Below are 27,765 nucleotides of genomic sequence, written 5' to 3' on the forward strand. Positions count from 1 at the left end.
TTTAGATCCAATCCAGTGCTTCTAGTTCGCTGTTTCTGCCTTATGAGTCAAGCAAAATGTATGACCAGGTCATCAGTCACCAGCACATGCATCAGGTTCGGGTTATCTGTGATTAATTTTAATGGTTGATATTTGAACAGGAAAATGCACCAAAGGTTGTTCTTGAATGTGTTGTCTTTGAAAAACTTATGACATCTTGGAATGACATATGGCATATGGAAGCTCAAGAGTTCACTGCAAGATTGTGTCCCTGTGGGCAACTTCTAAGTAACTTCTCAAAACCCTGATAATTCCTGATCCTCAGATGAAACCATCAAGAACTAAGAAGGGACACAAATTAAGCCTATAAGCCTTAGCTAGGCTAATGGCAGAATGCCTCCTGATAGGGACCATAGGCAATGGTCTGCTAGAAGCTTCTATGTCATCCACACCCAGCAGGCTTCCCTTGCTCTCTCCTGCCCTGACTAAATCTTTCAACCACCAACTCTCACAGCCATGGCCGATATCTTGGCCCAGCTATGTGGACCCACCAATAGACCACCTTTCTGCTGGTCCAGAAATAGTTGATGTTTAACTTCTGATTCTAAATGAGAAGCATGTATTTTAAAGAAGAAATATCTGATACCAATGTTTCTCACATTGGGAATCATGGGAGCCAACTGACAGCCTTCTTTTATGTAAGCAGGGATATATATCAGAGTTTGAAATAAAATATTATCAGAATGTTGAATAAGCTGGGCGGTGGTGGCGCATGCCTTTGATCCCAGTACTCAGGAGGCAGAGGCAGGTGGATCCCTGTGAGTTTGAGGCCAGCCTAGTGTACAAAGTGAGTCCAGGACAGCCAAGGCTACACAGAGAAACTCTGACTAGAAAAAGCAAAAAAAAAAAAACCCAAAAAACCAACAACAACAAAAAAGGTTGAATAATAGCCACAAAAAAACCCGTAAGAAACTAGAAAGAATGAAGAAAAACAAACACACACACAAAAAAGAGAGAGAGAGAGAGAGAGAGAGAGAGAGAGAGAGAGAGAGAGAGAGAATTAAAATCAGTGAATAAGCTCTGTGAATGTTTCTATTAAGACTCACATTTCTTGTAAAAAAAATAAAAAATATTATTAAAAAAAGACATCTTTCAAGCATACCGTTGTCTTGACTATAGTAAGCACCCACACCCTCTTCTTTCTCTCATCTTTCCATGATAGCTCCCTTCCATCACTCAGTCACGAGGTCTACTTTCATATACCATGTATGTAAATTATTTTATGTATCTGTATAAAATTTCACATAAGAGAGAAAATTAAATATTTGTTTTTCTAAGCTTGGCTTCTCTTTGTACGTTCCTGCAAAAGACAGAATTTTATTCTTCTTGTGGCCTTTACCTATGATACCACATTTTCTTTAACCCTTCATCTGTAGATATTCACCTAGGCTGACTTCATAATATGGCTATTGTGAAGAGTGCGACGCTAAATGCAGGTGCAAGTAAAAAAAAAAAAAAGACATTTCTTATTAAAACTTCATTTTATTTTTGTGTGTATGTGTACATGTGTGACAAATTTGGAGGGTGGGTGCATTCTTTGTGCATACGTGTGTGGAGGACAGAGGTTCATTTTGGTGTCTTCCTGTGACACTCTTCACTTTCGTTTTTGAGATAGGGTCTTTCACCGAACCTGGAACTCACTGATTGAAACTAAACTGACTGGCTACAGAATGCCTGTGATCTTCTGTTCATCCCGTAAGACTGGAGTAACAAGTAACAGGCATGTATCATTGTCTTATTACATCAGGCTGTTTTCTCAGTATTGAACATCCAAACTCAGGTCCTCCCACTTGCATCTCAAATATAATACCCTCTACGCATTCTCCCCAACACCCAAGAAACATATATTTTAAAAGAATAGCTATACTATTGCTTGTCTACGGAATCTATTATTTATTGGTGTCATAGGCTGGGCTTTATACTGTTGTGAAGCAACATCGTGACCTTGGCTAGTCTTATAAAGAAAAACATCAAATTGGTGCTGGCATTTAGTAAAGAGATTTAGTCTATTGTCATCATGGAAAGACTACTCCAAAACTAGTCTTGTGACTTGTAGGCAATCATAGTGCTGGAGGAGAAACAGAGAGTTCTACATTTGGGTCGGCTGGCAGCAGAAGGAGAGCATCCATAGGCCTGGCTTGAGCACTTGAAACCTCAAAGCTCACCCTCAGTGACACACTTCCTCCATGAAGGCCATGCCTCCTGATACTGCCACTCCTTATGAGACTATATGGGCCATATTTATTTAAACTACCACATTTAACTAGCGTCTATGAACAATCGAATGAGGTAAAGGAGGGTTATTATGATAGAGTTCTTGGCCTTTGCAAAAAAGACCATAGACTTAATTCAACTATAACTAATAGAGTTAGTGATTGCCACTGGCAGGACAGTAGTCTCAGAGACAAACTTGAGATTTCCCTGAGAAGGGGGTTAGGGTGGTGTAGGAAAGCCTTTTAAAAGCAAAACTACAAGAAAACAAACAAGGAACTCAAGAGCTGTTTTGTTCTGTCAAGAGCAGGATTAAGTACTCAAGGCAGCTTAAATGCCTGCATAAGCATGTTCTAGAAGACAAAGAGCAGTTTGTCATAACATAATAAAATGGTCATGGCTGTCTATTTCTGGGTTGGGGGAAGCACTGAGTCAGGGCTAGTAGAAATCTATTTCTCAAAGATTTGAACCAGTGACTAACAGCTAGTGGGTACAAAGATAAATGCTTTGCAGAAAGTGAATTTTAAAAAAAGATATCACATTCCCCACTGGCTCCAGACCAGGCTAAAGGCTAATACCTTAACTCTTTTGTGTATATTAATAGTATTTGTAATACTGAAGAAGCCTAGAGGCCAGTATAAGCTCCTGTATACTAATAGAATAGTCACTGTAGATGGCCATTTGTCCCGTTTGGCAGTGTTAGAGAAATGGCTCCTTTGGTATAGCAGAACTAGGGGTTTTTTTTCCTTTTGGAACTAATATTCCAGGGTATTGTTAACAATGAGCGGTAATGTGCTCTGTCTTGTATCTGCTTCTCCAATGAAATCAGTATGGTTATTAGAGTTCAGGAAGGTGCAAATACCAGCCAAAGCCCGGTGTGGGCTGAGCACATGTAGTTTGTAGCCAGGTTCTGTTGAACAACCTTGGACTAAAGTAGTGCAAGTAGTTTTGGAGTAGTCTGGAATGCTGACAGGAATTTTTTTTTTCAGAAACATGGCTTTCATCAGCTTTCAGCAAGTTCACTGCTTACTGGTTTTGAAAGACCACCAGAGGCTGCCATTTTTGCACAGTTTGCAGTGTTTCCATTTATTGACAATCTGCTGGGACAAATACGGACTAGGGACAGAAAAAAAGTTAAGGAGTGTAGCGGAAGTTTTTTTTATGTTGTATGAGTGTGTTTTTATTTTGATCCTAAGTGTGAGAGGTGAAACTGTCATTAGTTTGCAAGTAATCTGTGTTGATGAATTATTTCTAGAAATGTGGCACAAAATATTGACATAAAGTCAGACTAATTAGCAATCCCTGTGGAAGTACTTTCCAATGGTATCTCTTTATTGGACCACAGTCATTTAGAGTAGGTACTGAGAAAGCAAACCTTTCCTTATCCTGCTCATGCAAGGGTCTTTCGAAAAATCAGTCTTTTACATCAAGTATTGTTATAGGCCATGATATAGGTAACAAAGAAGGTAAAGAAATTCCAGGCTGTAAAGATTCCATGGGTTGAATTACTTTATTCACTGTTCTTAAATCAATTACCATCTTCCATTTTTCTGACTTTTTAAAAATAAGAAACACAGGGGGAATCCCATGGTCTGGTAGAGCCTCAACTGTTTTTGTACCAGTTACAAATTCAAGAGCCTGAATTTTTTCCTTTATTGTGGGACACTGCTCTTGGCACATTGGTTAGTTTGATAACCATTTTAGGGGTAGGACTGTTGGTATTTCAGCAGTGGCCCCTTGTATAAATTTGGAAACTCAATTCCTGTGGTGTCCTGTGTTTGGATAATGGGCATGGCTTTTGATCTTGATTACATGTATCAATACCTTCTCCAGGAGCATCTACCATTTCACTCCTCATTTGATCATTGGCTGCCTTTGGGTTCGCAGGAATATTATTTTTGAATATCCCATTGTTGTAAAAGATCCCTTCCCCATAAATTATGGGTACATCAGCCTTCTGGTCCAACACATTTAATCCCTAGGACACTTTGTCTTATTTGAGATAATTTACCAATTCCTATAAACTGTGTATAAACTTTCTGAAGAGGCCATTCTGGATTCCAATACTTTCAGGAAAGGAAACTGATATCATATATATCAAACCTTCTATATAAACATAATTCATTTATAATATTAATTTGGGTCTCTGATTGTTAACCACTATTTGTCAGAACACACATTTTCCAGGACTCCCAACTGTCCCCCTTCTTTCTATGGGGGCAACTTTGCCCTTCATTGTAGGGAACAGTAACAGCTAAGCAATACTATCCCCTGCATTAATTTGTATCTCATTTTTTACATAGGCCATGATATTAATTTTTCCTTGCAATGCCCATCTATAACATCTGGACGCACAGTAAATCCTTGAGAAGTTAGTCCATTTATTCCCAAGATTATTCCCACTGTCCTTGAAGGTAAAAGGCCATAAATACCAGGAGTTATTTTGTAACGTTCAACTCTTGGTGATAGTGTCAGCGGTTTGTCTGTGGCCAGATCCGAAGGGCACTGCATTCAGTAGCACGCATAAGGTCATCAATACTTAATTTTTGTTTATTTGTTACCTCCTGGCTGATCAAAGGAAGATGCCTTGTATTGTATGCTGTGGGGCGCTGGGCTGACCGGTCCCTTATTTTGTTTCCCAATGGCGAGAGGTTACCCAAAATAAGTCTGTAAAGGCTTCTTTAGGGCCTTGAGATATCTTAGTATCTGAGGTAGATTTTTTCCAGGCTCATCAGCCATATCCCAAGGACGTAAAACTGTGATGTGACATAGTTCTATCACCATATCATCAGATCAGATTTCTTCTTGTAGGTCAGCATAATGCCTTTCACGAAGCAATTGATCCTTAACGCATTTATCCCCGTTGCTTTATTTTGTCGTTCTATTTTTGTGGCTGCATCCCTCCACCACAACAATCATTGTAATTGCTGGCCCACTTCTAGTACAGCTAACACGAATCCTTTCCAGTCACGGGGAGTAATTCTATTTTGGGTAGCCTAGTTATTTAACATTTGTTTAGCATTCTGTAGGACACAGTGGACTCCTTTAAATGCTTTAAATCTAACATTTCTATTAGAAGCCATGTTACCTCTTAATCATGACCACCATCACTAGTAGGCATATGTTCCACCATTACTAGGAACGATGAAGGTGCCTGTGTAGTCTCAGGCAAATCCTCTGGCAGTACACTTGGCTCAGTACGAACCCTTCTGTCCTATGTAGCCTCCTGGTCTTCCAGGCCCCTTGCCTCATGCTGGGGCGGGGTGTGGGGTGGAGGCCTGCAGAGACTGATGAACAATCTCCTTGTGGGTTCCAAAATATGGGAAGTAGGAGCTACCTCTGACATGGACTCCGCTGCCCACTCATTGGCCACTTCCCCTTCTGAGGGCAGTTGTGCCCGGCCACAGAGGAAGATGATGCATGATGCCCAGATGAGGCTTTATATGCTGGGGTCAGATGATAGGGCACAATGGCTCTACCTTTCTGAAGACTGAGGGAAGGTAGGATGGAGATGGAAGGAGATGTTGGAGGGGGCTACAATCAGGATGTAACTTGAATAAATTAAAAATAAAAAAAAATTAAAAAGGAAAATATGCAAAGGTTGTCAAATAAAGCTTGTCTTTGATAATTACATTTGATTTAATTACATTTGTACTTAGAGTCATTACAAGCCATTTCAGATAAAGCTGTTATGAACATAGCTGAGCAAGTGTCTTTGTATGGTGCAACATCTTTTGGGTATCTGCCCAAGAGTGGAATCACTGGGCCTTGAGGCAGAACTATTCCCAGTTTCCTGAGAAATCATCAAATTACTTTTCAAAGTGGTTGTATAAGTTTGCACTCCACCAGCAATGGAAGAGTGTTCCCCTTGCTCCACACACTCACCAGCATTTGCTGTCACTTGTATTTTCATTTTTCGACATTATGACAGATTTAAGATGGAATCTCAGAGTTGTTTGGATTTTCATTTCCCCGATGACTAAGGATGTTGAACATTTTTAAGTGTCTCTAGGTCAACAGAGGTTCCTCTGTCAAGAATTCTCTCTCTAGGTCTGTACCCCATCTTAAAAATTGGGTTATTTGGTTTACTGATGTCTAATTTCTTGAATTCTTTATACTGGGTGTCGGTCCTCTGAAGGATGTAGGGATGGGGAAAATATTTTTCCATTGTGTTGGCTGTCATTTTGTCCTTTTAATGTTGTTCTTTGCATTTTAGAATCTCTTCAATTCCATGAGGTCCCGTTTATTAATTGTTGATCCTAGTGCCTGAGTTGTTGGTGTCCTGTTCAGAAAGTCCTCTCCTTTGTCAGTGTGTTCAATGTTATTCCCCATTTTCTCTTTTTATCAGATTTAGTGTGCCTGGTTTTATGTTGAAGCCTTTGATCCACTTGGACTTGAGTCTTGTGCTGGGTTATGGATATGGATTTATTTGCATTCTTCTACTCTCAGACACCCAGTTAGACCAACACCATCTGTTAAAGATGATTTCTGCTTTCCATTAAATAGTTTTTGGTTTCTGTGTAAAAAAAAAAATCAAGTATCCATAGGTGTATGGATTTACTTCTGGGTCTTTTTATTCAATTCCACTAATCAACCTGCCTATTTTTATGCCAATTACATGTGATTTTTAGTACTATTGATCTGTAGTACAGTTGAGTCCAGAAGATCTTTTATTGTACCGGATTGTTTTAGCTATCTTTGTTTTTTGTTTGTTTGTTTGTTTTTCCATATGAAGTAGAGCATTGCTCTTTCAAGGTCTGTAAAGAATTATGTTGGAGTTTGATGGGAATGGCATTGAATCTGTAGACTGCTTTTGGTAAGATGGCTATTTTTATGTGTTAATCCTACAGAAATTTGAATTAACCTAGATGTCCATCATTCAAAAAATGAATAAAGACAATATGATATATTTACACAATGTAATATTACTCAACTATTAAAAACAGTGGCATCATGAAAGTTTCAGGCAAGTGGATGGAACTAGAAAAGATCATCCTGGGTGAGTTAACCAAGACCCAGAAAGACAAACATGATATATACTAACTTATAATTGAGTATTAGCCATAAAATACTGGATAGCTATGCTACAATCCACAGACTCAGAGAAGCTAAGTAACAAGAAAGGCCCAAGGGAGGACACTTGAATCTCACTGTGAGGGGGAAATAAAATAGACTTTGGAAGTTGATGGAGGGGGGAAGCTGGGTAGGAGAGAGGGTGAGGAGGAGAAAAGGAGAGATTAAGTATGGGAAAGAGAGGGAAAGAGGAGTGGAGTCAGTGAGAGGGAACATTTCTGAAATGAGCTAGCAACCTAGAGCAACAGGAACTCCCAGGAATCTATGAGGATAACCCTAGATAAGTCTCCTAGAAATAAGGTATATGATACTTGAAATGACCATCTCCTGTAACCAGGCAAGATGTCTAGTGGAGGGGTGGAATACCAACATAACCACAAAACATTTGATATACAATTTTTCCTACCTAGAAGATGTGCAAGAATAAGAGGTCAGAAATTAAGGGAATGGCCAACCAATGCCAGGCCCAACTTGGAACCCATGCCATGGGAGAGCGCCCACCCATGATACAATTAATGACATTCTGTTATGCTTGAAGACAGGTACCTAGGATAATCTGAGAGGATTCATCCCACACCTGATGGAAACAGATGCAGAGACCCACAGTCAAACATGAGTCAGAGTTCAGGGAACCTTGTTGCAGATGGGGTGGAAGGATAGAAGGAGCCAGGGATGCCAAGGACATCACAAGAAAATCAGGACAATCAATCAATTTACCTGGCCCATGCAGGCTCACAGAGGCTGAACCACCAACCAGAAAGCATGCATGGGATGGACGTAGGCTCTCTGCACATATGCAGCAGATGTACAGCTTGATCCTCATGTGGGACTCCTAACAACAGGGGCAGGGGCAGTCTCTCTCTCTCTCTCTCTCTCTCTCTCTGTTCCTGCCTTTGGATATCTTTCCCCTAACTGGGCTGCCTTGTCCAGCCTCAATAGAAGAAGATGCACCTAGTACTTCTGCGACTTGATGTGCCAAGGTTTATTGATATCTATGAGGAGAAAGGGAGGGAGGCTGGGGAAGGAGAGATGAGAGGGAGGAACTGGGAAGAGAGGAGGAAGAGGAAGCTCCAAATGTGATGTAATGCTAATTAATTGATTGGTTGACTTTTTTAAATTTAAAAACACTTTCTTGAAGAGCAGCAGCTGGAGGACAGGAGGGCCTGAAGAGAGAAAAGAAACCCTGGGCAAAGGCACATCTGTGACAAGCTGGGGACCCAAGACAAGGCTTCTGGGAGGGTATGTGGGGACTCTAGCTGAGACTTCTAGTCCTGGGGACCACGGAGACTGAAGAGAATACTCTTTAACTAAGCAAGACTCTTAGTGAAGAAAGGGGAACACCAACCCACCGACAAAAAACTTCAACCCAAAGCTTACCCTGTCTACAAGATATGCAGTGATAAAGATGGAGCAGAGATTCGGGGAATATCCAAGCTGAGACCTACCCCATGGGCAAAAGCCAACACCTGATACTATTAATGATATTCTGTTATGCTTGCAGACAGGAGGAGCCTATCATAGCTGTCCCCTGAGAGGCTCCATCAAGAGGTTCCATCCAGCAGTGTATCGAAACAGAGCCTGAGACTTACCCCAAACATGGGCAAAGTGGGGGGAAGGATAGAAGGACCTGGAGGGGACAGGGGCCCCACTAGAAGACCAACAGAGCCAACTAACCAGGACACAGAGGGGCTTGTGGAGACTGAAGCCCTTCTCTGAGGAACAGTGAGAGGGCACATGGGAAGATGGATGGAGTGTGGGACCCAGAGGAGAGGAGAGAGGGGGCTATGATAAGGATCTATATTGAATAAATAAATTGATTAATCAATTGATTGATTAAAAGAATAATTGCAAGCATAGCTTTGAGTACACTGTAAAATTTGATCATGTGTGAGGTAGCTGAGCATTAACTTGTATGTCTTAATTATCCTCAACTGTTTATAGCATGTTAGTGATTTTTATAGGATTAGGACTTTACAGTTTTATTACTGTTAAATTTTAGCTTTAAATTTTTAAATTGAAGATTTAATTGAAATTTTTTTCTTTTTTAAATATTTAATTTTTTACACATACATTTATATTACTACACATATAGAAAATAAACTACATACAGCAGGAAGAACCACGAAACAGCAATTATCTAGCACAAAAGTAAATCTTTAAGCTATAAATATAGTTCATGGAGTTTTTGGGGACTTTATAAAGCCATAAAAAATAGCCCACGGAGAGACTGAGAACCTTATTTTCCCAATTATTTTATACTACACCATTACAGAATATTACAGCTTCTTGTATGACTATCCAAGATAGGCAAAGCTTAACAAAATTTAAGACAGAAAGGATAGACATATATCTTTAAGTCATTTTGTTTTTATCTAAAATTGTTATTTTGGAACAAAAATATATAAAAATCCATTTTAGTCCAAAATACCTTGGAGACATGTTGACTCCTTAGTCTCAAAAGGATATAGAGTTGGTTTCAAATTACAAATTCATATTTAACATGCAGTAGAAAAGGAAAATTACTTTGATATAGATTTTTAACTATTAAACTTTTGTTACAAGGTTTAAGTTAACTTTTTATCTTATAATTTTACTGGTTCCCTTCATACACACACACACACACACACACACACACACACAGAGGCATGCGTACAATATGGTCTTACAGATCCTGAGAGAACAAAAACGTTTTCATTGTAGCAAGAGTTTTGGATAGCCATGAGCTTGAATGGGGGATCTTTTTTTTTTTGTAAACAAAAACCAATAAAGGGGAAAGAAGTAAAAAAAAAATCTAGACATCTACTGATTCTATTTAGCCACCTTAATTTTTATATAAATTTTTTTGTTTAAAATATTTAAACAACATGAGACATAACAGTAACAAATACACTTAACCATTTGTTATTTTAAAAAAATTTCCTAAGTGTGTTAAATGATATCTGGAGCCTTTAGACTATACATACATACATGCACACATGCGCACATACACACACACATTTTTTTTGCATTGTTGCGTAATTTGACCCTCTCCTTTTTAGCTTTTATACACTACTTTCTTGAGAAAAACCTTCAGGCATCATGCAATTAGGGACTAATGGCATACAACCATCTGAGAGGAGTAACTGGATCCATAGGCGAACATCCAATGACCTTGTTTATTTATTTTTGAGTAAATATTAACTATTCAAAATTTCATTTTTTTTTTGCTTTGTATATTCACTGTACATCCCAATTGCATCCCCCTCCCTACTCTTCCCCTGATCCTTCCCTCTCATCCTCGTACCCCATCCCCCCTTTCCCTTGTCCTCTGAAAAGGCAATCCCACCACCAACACCAACACACTCCAAAACATCAAGACTGAGCTCCTCCTCATCCACTGAGGCCAGGCAAGGCAGCCTGGTTACAGACACAAGCTAGATTTATCTGGGAAATGGGATCTTAATAGAGGAAATGACCACATTAGATTGCATTACAAGCAAGTCTGTAGTGACTTCTCTTGATTAATGATTGATGTGGAGGGTCAAGTCAATTGTGAATTGTGCTCTATCTGGGCATGTGGTCCTGGGGTACACAAGAAAGCACACTGAGAAAGCCATATAGATCAATGCATTTATTTTCCTTCATGGGCTCTGCTTCTGTTCCTGCCTCCAGGTTCCTGTCTAGAGTTCCTGACCTGACTTTCCTCAATGATGGTCTACAGCTTGTGAGTTGAAATAAACTCTTTCTCAAGTTGCTTTTGGTCAGTGTTTATCATAACAGCAGAAAACAACTAAGATAGTGCTTCTGTGCTTTCCAGATCATGTTGGGCTACTTCATCATTTGTCTTTGAAGCTACCCAACATCTCTTCTCTCTGACCTGCATGTAACTACTCACAAACATCATGTTTTTCTCTTTCTCTTCTCCATCATGCTCCTTTAGGAAATCACTGTGATTTATAGTTCAGCTGTCATGAGGTTTTTTTTCTTTTAAATTCTATTGAAATTCATAAGCTTAACAACAGCAACGACAACAACAACAACAATGATAATAATAATAATAAATAATAATAATAATAATAATAATAATAATAATAATAATAATAATAATAATAATAACTTTTTTCTGGAAAAGAACAATGGTCACTGGCTTAGTCTATAATGTTTTCCCAGATTTCTGTGTGTGATTAATAAATCGTTTCTCAGTTCCACAACAGAAGCGCAAGCTATCATGTGTAACTTCCAGATTCATTCCCAAATACTAGCAAGATTCACATTGCATGTCTTTGCTATACTGTCCTCTGTTAAACACTCCTGTCAGAGGAGGGAAAAGACTTAATTTAGATTGTGTCAGTGATGTTTTGAATCAGAATCTTTAAAGCAGGACTATAGTTTTGCATCTATGCATAAAATATGAGTAAACATGTTTATATGTGAATGACAGTTTAAATAATTATTCCCCTTACCTCATGTATTTTGACACTTTGGTCTCCAGTTATAGGCACTGTGCTGGAATTTTATGGAACTTTTAGGAGGTTGAAACTTGTTAGAGAAAGTATATCACTGGGTAAGAGCTTTGATGTATTTTAGTCTGACCCAAATTCCTGTTCCCTCTCTTTCTGCTTCCTGTACGTGGATTAAACATGGTCAGCCATTTCCCCCGCTTCTGCCACCACGCCTTCTGTGCCAGATGCATGTCATTCCCACCAGGATGGACCCTAAATGTCTAGACTGCAAGTCAAAATAAATCACTTTGTCCTTTGAGTTACTTTTTTGTCAGATACTTTATCACAGCAATAGGAAAGTAATTGCAATAGACTGTTTTTAATGCAAACAACATGTTTAACATATAATAATAAAGCAAGTACAACTTCTACAGTCCATTATACTAAATCCAATCACACTAGAAAATACAATGTTCAACGATTCTTTTGTCTCATTCATTCTACTTCTTATCTTGATTTTATATTATATATATATATATATATATATATATATATATATATATATATCACCTTAAACAAAAAACAGACAAACAAACCACTGATGATGTACATGCTGATGCCTTCTAACACACACTTATTCTGACATACACTTGCTTTAGAGAACTAACAGGAGGAGTGAAGGCTCATTTGTTAAATGGTCTTTGCTTTCTTCAGTCATTGTGGGGTTTTTTCAATCTATTTCCATGGCTGTTTAAAATTAATTCTAAGGTAACTTTTCTGACAATTATAGTTTGGTAATTTTCCTAAACCTCTCTGTTTTATTCTCAACATTTTATATATCATGTACAACGAAGATGCATGGGTTGTTAAACACAATTCCAAATTAATAATTCTGACAAAATGTATGACTTAATATGGATGCCTAAGGATGTCATGTCATGAAGTCCTCCAGCAGAGACTTCAGCCAAGAACAGCATCATGCAAACTTTGATTTTTAAAGACACTAGGTGTTTCTCCTTACATAGGCAACCAATTTCTCACCTTCTTTGCCCCTTTGTCTACACTAGCCTTTTTATTCATTTGATTGAGGTATTAATGTGTAAATGCATACTTGTTTTTCTAATGTAAGCCAACCAACTTTCATTCTTTAAAGTTTTACAGATCATATATTCCAATCCTAGCTTCAAATGCACAGCTATACCCTTACAAGAACGCTTTTATTTCTTTTTATGTGTAGTTTGTTTCATTATAAATTCATAGGATTATCCATTCTCTATCATCTGTAAAGTGTGAAAATCTTTAGTGAAAGAACTAGGGAGTTGTTTGAAAACACAGAAAGAGATGCTTCTTAAAGAGGTGTTTCATTGCTTGGTGCATCAGAAGGTACATAATAATATCCACTTTTATTTACAGATTCTGGGTTTCCTTCTTCTGTGAATTTTTTACCATTTTCCAATGTCTTGCTATCCTTTCCTTTATATGTTTTCTTCAAGGCATAAAGTAATACTAAATATAAAAAAAGTGCTGCTGTTTTTAAAGACATATTCAAACCCAAGTAGATGTTCCTAGAAAAAAGAAGGCATAAATATTATTTTATATTATGTAATATAAGCTATAATATTTTTCTCTGATATGTAGATCTTAAAGTTAAAAGTGAAATTATATACAAACCATAAAACTTTTAAAAATGTTTCTGGAACTTTATCCATTGAGCCATAAAGACTTTGAGATTATTTCTTTAAAAAATTCCAAGGCACAGAGATTAAACTCTGGCTGACTCTCACTTTCTGATTAAAGAGAGGAATATTCAGATCTATCACCCCAAGCCATCTTATCCCATGCAATGAAAAGAGAAAGCACACACACAAAAAATACATCTAAGGATTACAGACCATATATCCAGGTCCTGTGAGATTAAGATTTAAATATAGGATAGTGGAAAGCTACCCTCCCACCTATACATTATACCAAAATGATTGCTTTTAGTACTTCCTTTGCCATAATATTTATGTCTAACAAAAACAGAAGTCACACAAAAAGAAAATGAAAAATTAATCACGGTTTGAAGAGAATGAACATTTCCAAACCCAGTCATGGACGTGTCAAGGAACAGAGATTATCAGAATGAGCACGTGACACTAACAACACACTACCTCGCATCATAGCACCAACTATCCAAGACAACAATACCAAATGACACCAATATCACCATGACGTAACTCCAACCATGACACCATCACCACTATGATACCAGTACCATTGGCAAGGATTTGCAACAACAACCAATCATGGTAAGCTGGTTTAGAAGACAACCTGAGCATGTCATATAACCTGGAATAAGAAGAGGAGGACTGCCCTTCACATGCACCATTTCGTATCCATCAGCAATGGAAGGTAGGCCTTGTGTCTCTGTCTCCTTGCAGTGGTCACATGTATTTTACTCCTTTTTGGGAGCACAATAGATCTACAAAACATCCTTGTCACTGTATTTTTAGCTCCAGCTTCTTCTTCCAATTTTCACTGGAAGCCTCTGGGTGTTGCTTAAAATATTTTTTTTCTTGTTGAGAGTTTCAAAAATACTTTAATGTTTTCTGTTATAAGTTTGAGGGCTTGGGTAATAATGCAAACATACTCATGTTTCCCAAATAGGTTTTTAACAACCCACTTTAAGTAATATATGTTTTATGATTAATCAACATTTAAATTTACAATTAATTGTTTTCGAAAGAATATCATTTCCATTTGTTATTTCATATAACACTTGTCTTCTCTCCTGATGAACAGAACATGAATTATCTTCTCTTCTGCACATTATAACTAGACCCTCAGTTGGCCATCATGTGCTGATTCAGAAGGCAAAGCCAATAATATTTCAGGTATGGGAAGAGTTTTTGGGGATGAAAACCATAATTAAGCAAAAACCTATTTCTTTTACACTTAGTTGCATGAATTAAGACAAGTTGAGCCTTGAACCTTCTTGCCTTTGTATTTAAGATAAAACATATATTTATTAGTTTATACTAGCATTAAAATGAGATTTCCTGATACAACTCTGAATATAAAATAAGGATTCATTAATGATCACATTAATTATTAATTTATTATTGTATTAAAAATATTCTACATGATGCTAAAGAGATTTTTCAGAGATCAAGACCACTGAATACTCCTGCAGAGATCCTGGGTTTTGTCTTCAGCACTTACATGATAGCTCACAAACATGTGTAATTCCAGTTCTAGAGAACACAATTCCATGTGATGCACTATACACATGTGATGCATATGTATTCATTTAAGTAAGCACACTCATACACATTTAAAAATAAACTTAAAAAAGAAAATGATACCATTTAGCAATTAGCATAGTCAAAGATAAAATCAATTAATGAAGTATATTTATGAAAACTCACCCAAATAATCTGGCATTATATGCCCTACAAGCCCCACGTGCTCCACAGCTGGTGACGGACCACTTTATACATGTTCTGTCAATCAATGCCCCATAATAGACTGGAGCTAAAATTCCTCCTATAACATGAGAGGAAAAGCTGTCAACCCAAGACAAATATTTCAAATATACTTAGGTGGCATATCATATTGATACACTGTAAAGAATGAAATGTTGAAAACTTTCTAGTATAATGTCTTTGTTTCTGCTTGAATATATGCAAGAATTAATATTAATAGATTTCTGCAAAGATCATATCATAGAGTAATATAAACTTATTTTGTCTCCTCACTGTCCTTCAAACACACATAATGAAGAAGGAATTCTACATGCCTGTAAACTATGTTCATACAATATGTATTAGCTAAAGCCTAGTAGTTAGTGAAAAGGAAAACATGGCCATATGTCATTTTTTTTTTATTCACCAGAAAGATCTGGGACAATTGGAGCAGAATTGTAGCTTTATTGCTAATGGGAAAAGCATTTATTACAATCCTTTAATGTCAGGAGCTTGTTGAACTCTTTGAAAAAAACTAAAAATGGTGGCTAGAGCAGTGGGTCAATGGGTTGGAGTACCTTCTGCTCTTGAAAGCATCAGAGTGTGGTTCCCAACATCTACATAAAAGACTGTAATTACATTAACTGCAGTACTAACTGACACTCTAGTTCCAGGAGACCTGATCTTTTTCTTCTGAGCCTCATGGTCACTGGATGTAGATAGTACACATGCTGAGAAGCATGCATCCACGCTTACACAGAAATCAAAGTTACTACCTAAATAAACAAACAAACAAACATAAAATAAACATGTTCAAAGATGAAAAATGAAGTCTAAAAAGGGAATTTTCATGTGATGGCTTTCTCCTCAGAGAAGTGGAGGCCTCACGGGCACTCATTTCTACCACTGAATGTTGGATTCTAAGTTCAGACCAGCTCCACTGTTTGGTGTCATTTGACTCCAAAACCCAGCTTTTTTTTTTCCCTCAGCATTTTCTGTCCACTGGTTTTGCACATGTTTAAATATCTTTTGACATGTCCTGAGAAGTTGGTAAATTTTGTTTTTGTGCCTTCTGACTGCATGGCTTCAGTAGTTTGCCTAACCTGGTTTTGTTGCTGTGTGTGAAAGTACAGTACGTGGTTTTTCTAGAGTTTATGTGTAGCATAGAGAAGCAACTGTTTCTCACTGCTGTTTTAATAAACTCTGAGATTGACTCAGTTCTTAAACTGACCCCAGAATGGAGGGGCATAAAAGGTCTCATTCAGAAACTATTTGATTCTATTTCGTATGTATTTTGATGAACAATTATCAAATGTTGTTGTGTAAGAAAATGATTTTACTGTTTTCACAATTCACTGATTTCAATTTTTTACTAGTATGGTTTTTTTATAGATTTATTTTATTTTAAACTAACTTTTATGGGTGTATCTGCTTATGCTTGTGAGTGCTATGCCACAGAGGCCATAAGAGGACATCATTCCACTGGAATTCAGGCCCAGGCAGTTGCAAGCTACTTGACATGTCAATAAGTGTTGAATCCTGAACTCTGTAAGAGTAGCACATGCTGCCAGCCACTGAACTGTCACTTCAGCTCCTGTTCCCAGTTTTCTGACGGTGAGTAGTTGACAATGGAGTGATAGCAGAGGCCAATGTACCCAAATAAAAACTGGTCTGAAATGGGTTAGAAGTTCATGTTTCAAACATTGAGGCCATTCTTTGAGAAATGAAATGTTTTTTTTCGGTGTGAGAAGACTTGACAAATTAAACATTTTATCTAAGGCACTTATTCTTGGTCATTACTAGAGTTTACTATTTTTTCGGTGACTTATTTTCCCAATCACTGTCTCAGTGCATTGTCCTGAGAAGTATTTCACAGTGCTCAGCCGTATTGTTTGAAAGACAGTTGTCTGGGAACTAGAAGTTTGATGCTTGATATGTTTTCCTCATAAAAAAATCATTACAGTTTGATGAGGTCATCATTTCTAACTATGACGGCAAATGTCCCTTTCTTTGTGTTTTATGGTAGCGGAAATTTTTCTTTTCTTTGTCAAGTCTCTCCTTAGCCTATCAGTGGGCATTCTAATTACACACACTTCAGTTGTTGGGGCCATTAGGTATGTGGGGTTCCATTTGGGTTTGGAGCTGGGGGCCTTCTGATAGGTATAGAAGCCTCCAAACTGAAGATAATCAGTGAACCCCAAAGTGGCCTTCCTTCTCTTTCTTTTTGTACCCCTCCTTCCCATCCTTGTCTCTGATTCTTAGAAGTCTTCTTTTTCCCTTTAAAGATCCAGAGTTGTCTCTCTTACACACACCATGAATAATTTTTTCTACACTGTTGTCAGCCAGGGTTATGTTTCTTTGCTTGCAAAGGTTCCTGGGATAGACCCCACCCACCACTTTTGTTGATTTTTAAAATTTTTTGCATCAGTACTTGCTTCTGATTAGCTCTCTGCCCTATCCCTAGGTGATAATTTTAGGGTTTTTTTTATTTCCTTATATATAAGCATTTAATGTCTATAAATCTTAGAGAGGGTATGTGCTCAGGTGTGAAAGTAATAACAGACATCTAGGGACAAATGACTATGAGAAAGAGAGATGCTTCCTTAAATCTCTATTAATTACATCCTTTGCATATTTAGAAATTTGAGATATAGGGTCCAGATCTTGACATAAAAGCCAAAATTTCTTGTTTTCTTTTAATTAAGTTGTTCTCTCCTCCAAGATGAATTTTGGAGTGTGAACTCTCCTCCCCTTTTGCATGCTTAGCTGTTGATAAAGCCTCTTGAGCCTCCAGAATCAAGTAGCAGGAAACCAGGCAGTCACCCTCAGTCTATGTTCTGTGTAGACTCAAAATGACCAAGTTCCTAACAATCCCAACTCACAAGAGACGCTACCTAGAAATACTTCACATGGAGATGACCCTTCACTCTGTCTGCCTGAAAGAAGCATTCCTCATTGCTATGAAAGGAACTGCCAACCTCTGTGACATAACTTACTGAGTACACAGGACAATTCCTTGGTCTAGCCTCTACTTTGCAGTCTTTCATGTCACTTGAGTTTCTTCTACCTACCTACTGCTTTCCTTTACTACCAACAGAAACAGTTTTTAAATCTTTACACTTTCCAAAGAATCAAATCTTATTTGTGATCAGCTTTTTGACATGTTTACTGTACCTAGTGTTCGTATGACCAGTGAGTGGAAACCCATTGCAAGTGATTTCAATTCAGGTTGGACAGACCTGCAATAAGAAAAAAACAAAGAAACATTTAAATGTGGTCAAATGTTAAGTTGAGTTTAAAATTAAAACATTTGCTGGTGTAATTTTCCTTTATGGTTGGATGAAAACCCTCAAGGGAATTGTTCCTGTGTTATAAAGTTATCATTCACAGCTTGATTAGAGACAAATAGTTGAATGATAAAGATTCACTATAATGGAAGTTTTTATTTCTTTAAAGACTCAGTTATGTTATATAAATATGCTTTTGTTTGATTCCCAACTGTGAGCTATTGGGCTGCTTTAGTTTGTCCACAGCTGATACTTGTCTCATGTGGGGTGTGGTCTATGCCACCTGGTAACAGCCTCGCCTTGTGCAGCTGAGAGACGGGTATGGTCTTTGCCACCTGGAGTTAGTGGAATTCTGAGGACTCTCAGAAAGTATAAATATCAGAGCCTAGAGAGAGGCATTAAAGAACACCTATTAAAATAAGATTTTAAAATGCATGCTACATGTGGCTAGGCATCGTGGGAAACTTTGTTTTTAATGACATAGAGAAGATAAGATGGCAGGTTATGGAAGAATGAAAATACTGTTTCAGGAGGTCAGTAAAATGGCAGCTTCTGCCACTAGGATCTCTCCTATCTTGCTCTCACAGGGGATTTTCTGGTTTTGCTTCATCTTCTTCCTATATTCAGTTTGTTTTAAAGTTGGAAAAATGACTGAAAAATTGGAAAAGTTGAAAGTGGATATGGAGGAGTCTAAGAAGCAAAAAGTGGATGAAATAGGAAAACTGGAAGTATCACTCAATTCTCTCATTTTGGAAAGAATTGCAGAGTTGGCTGTGCAACTAGAGAGTTTGCAGATAAAGATGGACACACTTGGTAAAGAGAAAACAAAAGAGTTCACACCTGGTAACTGAGAGGCAGAGTTTCCCTGCAGTTGCCACCCTGCCCTGCTCTACCAACTATCACTGCCTTGAGGCAAGTGCATAGGGAGGAGCAGGAGGTCATAGAGGGCAAAGGGGTTAATCTTTAGTCAAGTGTGCTGCCAGAGCAGTTTCCCAGGGCTACAAAGTCACCAACAGTTTTCCCAGTAATTGTGCAGTACATGCCTGCTAATGATGATGGTCATAAATATGAGGAGATCACATGGCATCCAATAGAAATGTCATATTTAAAGCATTTTGAAGAGTCTATTGTTCCTATGCATTCCCCATTCATTAAACAAATATTAACTAACTGGGCTATGCAAAATAGAACGAGTCCCCAAGATTGGAAGGAATTGGTGTCAGTTGTGCTAGAAGATGGTTTGCAATTACAATGATTACCATGGTAGAGACATGAAACCACAAAAATAGAACAACGAAATATAACAGGGGGATAACTGCTATTAGAGATCAATTGATTTGTGAAAGGTGTTATGCTATCCTAGAAAAACAAATATGTTCTAATGATGTAGTTATAGAACAATGTTGCTTTGCAGCTTTCAGAGCTTGGGATATGGCTGAGGAACCAGGGAAAAGATCCACTTCTAAGACAATACAAGGCTCTATAGAAGCCTCCATGGATTCCTTACAGAGATTGGCTTCAGCCGTAAATAAAACCTGATGATACCCTGATGCCAGACAGGTATTGATAGAGACATTGGTTCTTGAGACTGCAAATACTGAATGTAGGAGAATAATTAGACCATTAAAGGCACGAGCAGCACCAATAGACAAATGCATCAGAGACATAACTGATATTGGCTCTCAGGAGTATCATGTCAATATAGAATGACCTATAGATAAAAGTGTCAGATATCAATATACCTAGTGCTTTAGTTGTGGGGAATTTGGCCACTTACAAAGAAATTGTGAAATTTAAAGCTTCAGCACTCAAAATGGCAGGTGCATTAACTCTGGGAAATAAGGCGCTTTTACTAATAGATACCGTTTCCAGGTACCATGGGATGTCCAGGCTTCCCAGAGTTTGTATACACTGTGGTAAAAGTGGTCATTTGACTAGGGACCAGAGGCCCAAAAGAAACATACAAAGTAGCCTCTTGCCATCAGGAAATGAACTGAGGGGCCTGTCAGTTTGAGACAACACAGCAAAGTATATGAGCCATTTTCCGTTGGTCAGCCACAAGGTGACACATAGGCAGGAAAAAGGAAACTAAGTGTTGTTGATCTCTTGCATGCTGCTGAAGGCAGCGCAGCTTTGGATATAGCCACAGATAAACCTCTTACCCTATCTTCAAGAGTTGAATGTTACACAGTAACCACTAGTATTTATGGTCCTCTTCCCTGAGGGACAGTAAGGATGATCTTGGGAAGAAGTAGATTAACTTCTGAAGGAATTACTGTGCATCCAGGTGTTAGGGGTAAGGATCCCAAGGAAGAAATTAAAATCATGATCTCTGTTTTTAAAAATGAGATGTAAATTAATGCAGGGGGATAGAGTTGCTCAGCTGTTACTATTTCCCTAAACCAAAAGCAAAGACACTCCAGTAGAAAGACCAGGAGCATTTGTGATTGCTCAAAAATGTGTGTTCTGGCAAACAGTGCTTAATGATCAGAGACTCAAATTAATATCACAAAGGAATGGTGTTAATACAGAAGGTTTGATAGGTATAGGAGATGATGTCAGTATCCTTTCTCAAGAGTTTTAGAATCCAGAATGGCCACTTCAGAAGTTTATAGGAATTGGCAGATTATCTGAAATAAGATAAAGTGTCTGATAAATTAAATGTGTGAGACCAGAAGAGCAAATAGGGAAGGTGAGAACCCATATAGCTAACATACTCATAAATTTATGGGGAAGGTATCTTTTACAACAGTGGGGGACTCAAATTAATACTCTTACAATCACAGAGACAGCCAATGATGTAAAATTAGGAATAAAATGGTAGATGTTCCTGGGGAAGATACTGATATATGTAATTAAAAACAATCACAAGATGTACCCATTGTCCAAACACAGGATACCATAGGGATTGAGTTTCCAAATTTTAAGAGGGGCCACTCCTGAAATACAGCCTCAGTCCTAAAATGGGTATGAAAAAGACCTGTGTATGAAGAGCAGTGACCCATAACAAATGAAAAACTTGAATGACCAGTACAAGAGCAGCTGGAGGCCCAACATATAGAAGAGTCTACCAGTCCACAGAATTCCCCTAAGTTTGTTGTAAAACAAAAAATCAGGAAAATGGAGGGTGATAATGGATTTAAGAGCAGTAATAGAGGAATTCAATTAACAGGTCCTTTACAGCCTAGAATTCCTTTACCTTCTTTGTTACCTATGTCATAGCCTATAATAATAATTCATTTAAAAAATTGCTTTTTCACAATACCCTTGCATGAGCAAGATAAGGAAATGTTTGCTTCTTTGTGCCTACTTTTAACAATAGTAGTACAATAGAGATACCCCTGAAAAGTTTTACCTCAGGGAATGTAAAATAGTCAATATTTTGTGCAACAACCACTAGAAATTATTCATAGGCAATTTCCTCAATTGATTGCTATCATTACATGGCTTATATTTTGTTGGCTGATTCTAAGATTCTTCAGAGAAAATGTTTAAGTAAACATAAAGATTTCTGGAATGCTGGGATTTATAGGTTGTTCCAGGAAAAATGCAGAGAAGAGTTTCAATTAGTTATTTGGGTTATAAAATAAATCAACAAAAAATTCAACCACAAAAAGTACATATCCACTGAGGCCTGTTGAAAACTCTTAATAATCTTTCTAAAAGTAATGAGAGATATTAATTGGCTGCAGCCTATAATTGGATTAAGTACCTGTGAGTTAAGTAATTTTTTTCAAAGTTTACAAGGAGATTCAGACTTAAACAGTCAAGATGTTTAACAGCTGAAGCAGAAAAGGAATTAACTCTGGTAGGTCAAAAACTGTAAGGTGCATATATGGATTGAATTGATCCTAAACTTGACTGTATTTTGGTTATTTTGTCTTCAACTCTTTCTCCTACTGAGCTCACTATGCAAAGAGAAGATAGAATTATGGAATGGATTTTCTTAGAGCATAAACAAAGTGAAAAAATGAGGACATACATAGAAATGATTTCTGAATTAATTCTGTGTCAATTGTCAGGAACAGACTTGCTGAAATTGTAGAGATTCTTATTAATACTGAAATTATGTCATTGTAGATAATCAATGAATATTAGCTACTTGGGAGAAATGAATAACAAAATCCTAAAAGGAAATGTTTGTGTTCACAGTTTATGAAAAGAACTGGATTCTTCCAGATATTGTAAAGGAAATGATAATTCCTGAGGCACCTACATCCTATAATAGTGCAATCATGATAGGAATGGTATGTTATAATCAGACAAAATAAGCAAGGTGATCTAAAGCCCATATACCTCAGTTCAAAAATTATAATTGTATACAATTCTTACGGTATTGTTAGATTTTTCTGAATCTCTTAATATAATTACTGACTCTCAATATGCAGAAAGGGTTGATTTGCATATAGAAATTGCTGATTTTATTCCTGATAACTCAGAATTAACTTTTTTATTTATGAGTTGCAACAAGACATCAGAAGTAGAAACTGTCCATTATATATCACCCATATTTGGTCTCATACAGGTTTGCCACGTACATTGGCAGAAGAAAGTAAGGAAATTAACCAATTACTAAAAGGAAATGTGTTAGAAGCCTCAAACTTTCATGAGAAACATCATGTTAACAATAAAGGTTTAAAGAAAAATTATATAACATAGCAACAAGCCAAAGAAATGACTTTAAAATGTCCTACATGTTCTCTGTGTAAATAAACTCCTTTACCTACTGGGAGCAATGCTAGGGGTACTGAAGGAAATGACATCTGGCAGATAGATGTGTTTCCTTTTGCAGAATTTGGAAAACAAAGATATATATATACCATACCATTGAGACATATTCAACATTTCAATGATCAACTTCTTTAATCTGAAAAGGCTGGTTGTATACTTACACATCTATTGGAAATAATGGCAATTATGGGGATACCTGCACAAACTAAATCAGATAATGCCCTCACATATGTATCCAGTAAGATAAAAACAAAATTTTCCTACTATAAAATAGAAAATAAAGCATATTACAGGTATACCACACAACCCTACAGGACAAGCAGTTGTAGAAAGAGCTAATAGTACTTTAAAAGAGATGCTTATTAAACAACAGGGACAGACTACATAATGCTTTGTTAACTCTAAATTTTCTAATGTTAAGGCAAAAGAACAGCAGCAGCTGAGAGACAATGGGTTATAGAAAAAAGTGTGGCACTAGATCAACCCATATACTATAAAGATTTGTTGACATTAGAATGGAAACCTGCAAGAGTTTTGAGATATGGGGTGTAATTTTGTTTATATATTTACAGGTAATAAAAAATATAGTTACCACCAAAACTTATAACTATTAGATTTGACCAGGGAAGACTTCCTACTACCTGAGACATGAATGTGTTGACGTGGCAACTGAATCTTATTAGCTACTCCATCCTCTCATACAGCGTGGCTGGGGATTTATATTACAACCCAAATGGACTTATAAAGTTGATAGATGCCTTTCACCTACTCACACATAAAGCAGAAAATTATCTTCAGCTGATTTGTGCACCTTGCATACTATATATATATATATATATATATATATATATATATATATGTATGTATATATATGTATATCCTATAGTATTACATTTAAAATTTTATTTGCAGAGCAAAAGACAAGACAGCAATGAAGACAAAAGAAGTTTCCCAGATGATTCAGCTTCACAGAAGCCTCAGTTACTGTTTCCTCAAGAATTTGCATCCAGGTCAACTTCAAAAGGGCTAGCCCAGATAATAGATCAGAGAATGGAGAGGAAAAAGATACAGCTAGCTCTTCTAGCACTTGGCCAATAACCCATTTTTTCAGTGTACCCAAAGGATGCCTTTGTCCCAAGAGAGCAAAAATTAATTCCCATTCCCAATAAGTGGAGTATGTGTTTTTAATCATTTGGTGGGTTATAGATTGGTTGTGTTAAGGGAGGAAACAAAGTAAAGATCAGAATAAGAGATATCTTACTTTCTCCCCTTTATCCTTCCTTTTCTCTTACCTTTTCCTCCCTTCTAGTGTTAGGGGAAAGAATGAAAGGGAAAATTACAAAGAATAAAAAAGAGGTGGGAGGATATAGGATGAAAGGTAGACTATTGAATCTACAAGTCCCAAATACATTGATATGGATTACTGTATATTGACAGGAATCAAAGTTATTTTGTTAAACTTTTGCTTAATGTATTATAAATATGTAACTCCTTTAAAATGTGATATAAAGTTCTAGTCTTATGAAAGCTAACCATTGCAAACTGTTCAGGAGGATTGGAGATACAAATTAGTAGTCACCTACAGATAATCTTACTTGTAGTCCTGTTAGGCATTAGTTTATTTATTTACAGAAATATTATTTATTTAGTCTCTTGTATATGTTTTCAAGATTAAGAAGATAACACATAGCTAGAAACAAGCAATGTTTGTCTGTTAGATATACTGAGATAGACAGATGGTCTTCAAACACTTCAGAGATCTACAGAATTTGGTATTTAAAGATGTTTTAAAATATATATAAAAGGCTTTTCTGGCCTGGAGATACCTGTGCTCCTGGAAGCAAGCTTAATCTACTTCAAAGAAGATGTGGGGCATCAAAGAAACAAATGTGGCAAGAAAGCCAATGGGAAAAAACTCTTTATCTTGACTGCTGACAGGCTATCTGTCTAAACTGTGAACAAGCAGGACACTGGGAAATTGACTGTCCAACTTTTCAGAGACTAAGTACACCAATCCTTCAAGATTCCTGCTTCACAGAAGAGTCTGTCAGATATTCCTGGATGACAAGCTGAGCATTGGATGCCCTGATGACAGAGAGAAACCTCTGGTGACTGTCCAGGCAGTCAGCTGTCTCTGTCATTTCTTTTGCCCTGGAAGATGCTTCCTCTATGCTTCCTACATACTTAGGTAATATTATTCCCTTCTACTGCCTCTGGTGGGGTTAAAGACTAGATAGTCATACTTTTAGTACAATTAAGCTTAGTTGTTTAGGAAATAAGACAACGTTTTAGGTCTAACGAGATGTTTGATAAATGCAAGTTACCAAAAATGATTTAAGTATAGAACTTTGGACTCACCAAGGTAGCATAGACAGTAGAATGCTTTTTCCAGGGTGCCAAACACCAATGTACTGGACATTGTAAATGTAATTCTTACTCACAATTTTCCATAATTATTTTGTTGTATATCACTTATTAATGTTAGAGAAAAGACATTTTTTAAACAAAAGGGGGCATATAGTGGAAGTCTTGGTATATTTAAAAACTCAGTTATGAAAAAACTGTTATGTCATATAAAGATGATTTTTTTAATCCCAAGTGTGGGATATTAGGCTGCTTTAGTTTGTCCACAGCTGACAATTCCCCTGTGTGGGGTATGGTCTGTACCAGCTGATAACATCCTCGTGCACCTCCAAGATGGGTGTGGCCTTTGCCAGCTGGAGTTAGTGGAATTCCAAGGATTCTGGGAGAATATAAAATCCATAGCCCAGAGAGAGGCATTAGGAAACATGTATTAAAATAAGATTTGAAAATATGTGTTACAATTCACCATGCTATAATTTCAAGAGAGCACAGAAAACAATTTTATTTAATTAAAAAAATATATGTTGACACTCTGTAGCCCAGGTTGTTTTTTAATTCTCAGCAACCATCTTACTTCAGCCTCCTAAAGTACTGAGATTACATGCGTGAGTTACCGAGCCTGGCTTGGTATGTTTATGCTTTATTCTATAAAATGCTGTGAGAATATCTGTAGTCAGGTTTATGATGACTGTGTGGACATTGATTTTCTGTGGTCCATTCAGCCAGTGCCCTGGGAAAAGACCAGATACCTGCATCTAGGTGTAGGTCTCAGCACACACCCTGCACCTTAATACCCATGACTGTTGTTAGCAGAGAAGTTTAGTGGTGTGGTACATAAAGTTACATACTATAACCAGAAGAGTCCAAGAAAGTTATGTATTCTGAACTCTCATGTATGTCGCTATTGTGTTAAAGGCAAAAAGCATGTTAGCATCATGCTTAGAAATACGATTATTTAGGGTTTGAGAAGTGGCATGGCATTGAGAGTCCTTGATGTTCCTGTGAAGCACCAGCTTTCAGTTCCCAACACCCACACTGGCAGCTTTACCCACACTTGTAACTTTAGCTGGAGGGCATACAACATGTTCTTCTGGCCTCTTCAGGCACCTGCACTAATATAGGCATACCCATACACCAAAACACACATACACATAAACAAATATGAATTAAATGATGGTTAAGTTTGTAAAATGAAACACATTTTTATATCTACAAAGCCGTTTGCATAATTCCATCTTTCTGCACTTAGTAAGCAGTAAGGCAATGCATCAGGTGGAATGTAACTTATGCTTGAATATTTTTACTGAAATATTGAATCAATAATATATTTTGCATTGCCCTAAACTACTTGATGCTTTTTGGTTCAGAGAGCTAGGTAGATATGTCGTTCAGCCATGTGGGAGAACTCACTTCACCTCATTTGCCTCCATTTCCTTGTCCGATAAGAGATGACAGTTCTCCGCATGTGTTGTGAAAATCCAATATGTATTAGCACTTTGAACCTCAGCTTACTTGGCAACTGACTCATCCTTGATCCTTGTGGAAAAGATATCACTTACAGAGGTTTTTAAGAATATTCCAGAATGCTGGTCCCTCCCAATCAACCCAAGGATTATGGTCACTAAGATACAAAGGCCACTTGAGCCACATGGTATATGACCAGCCTGGGCAGCATAGTGAAACCCTGCCTCAAAAATAAGTGAATAAAAAATAAATAAATAAATAAAGTATTCAAGAGAGCTTATACAATTAAACATTGAAAACAAACATGGTATAATAAAATTTAAAACATCATAGTTATATACTAGAAGAGAAAGCAAATACAGAGTGGTTGGTGACAGGCAGTGTTAGCTCAGTGAGGGGCACATTGTACTCAAGGAACAGAAAGGTATGGCTACAATTCTAGTAGACAGGTTTTTTGTTTCCATTTTTTATTTTTTTATTTTTGTTTAATTTGTAAGTAAGATGAAGGAAACCAGTGGAAAGGAAGGAGGACTTGACTTAGTCGCCGAAATATCTTTCTCAAATGTCAGATTTATCAAGGCAATTTAGAGAAGGGAGAGATGGTGGCTTCATTGTTACCCAAGTCCTTGCCCTTGATCCACATCACTGGAATTTAAGTTTTAAAAGTTCTGAAATAGCCCTTTGTTGAGTATTTGAGATTAATATTTTTGTCCTATGAGTTTTGAGGAG

At 37.2% G+C, this 27,765-nt stretch overlaps 1 protein-coding gene across 1 annotated transcript in view; it reads right to left on the bottom strand.

Annotated features, from left to right (window-relative positions):
* Positions 1-13,092: 13,092 nt before the first annotated feature.
* SLCO1B3 (solute carrier organic anion transporter family member 1B3) overlaps positions 13,093-27,765 on the bottom strand; it is a gene marked incomplete at its 3' end in the record, with an annotated part of 69,705 nt that continues 55,032 nt past the window's right edge. Inside the window, exons 14-16 of the mRNA XM_084766252.1 lie at positions 18,365-18,429; positions 15,155-15,272; positions 13,093-13,309 (exon numbers count right to left, since the gene is read on the bottom strand). Of these exons, the coding sequence (XP_084622378.1) occupies positions 13,093-13,309; positions 15,155-15,272; positions 18,365-18,429 (400 nt within the window). The remainder of the gene's footprint in view (positions 13,310-15,154; positions 15,273-18,364; positions 18,430-27,765) is intronic.

This window comes from Acomys minous (genome assembly GCF_964271855.1).
Source record: "Acomys minous genome assembly, chromosome: 17".
In the NCBI taxonomy this organism is placed as follows: domain Eukaryota; kingdom Metazoa; phylum Chordata; class Mammalia; order Rodentia; family Muridae; genus Acomys; species Acomys minous.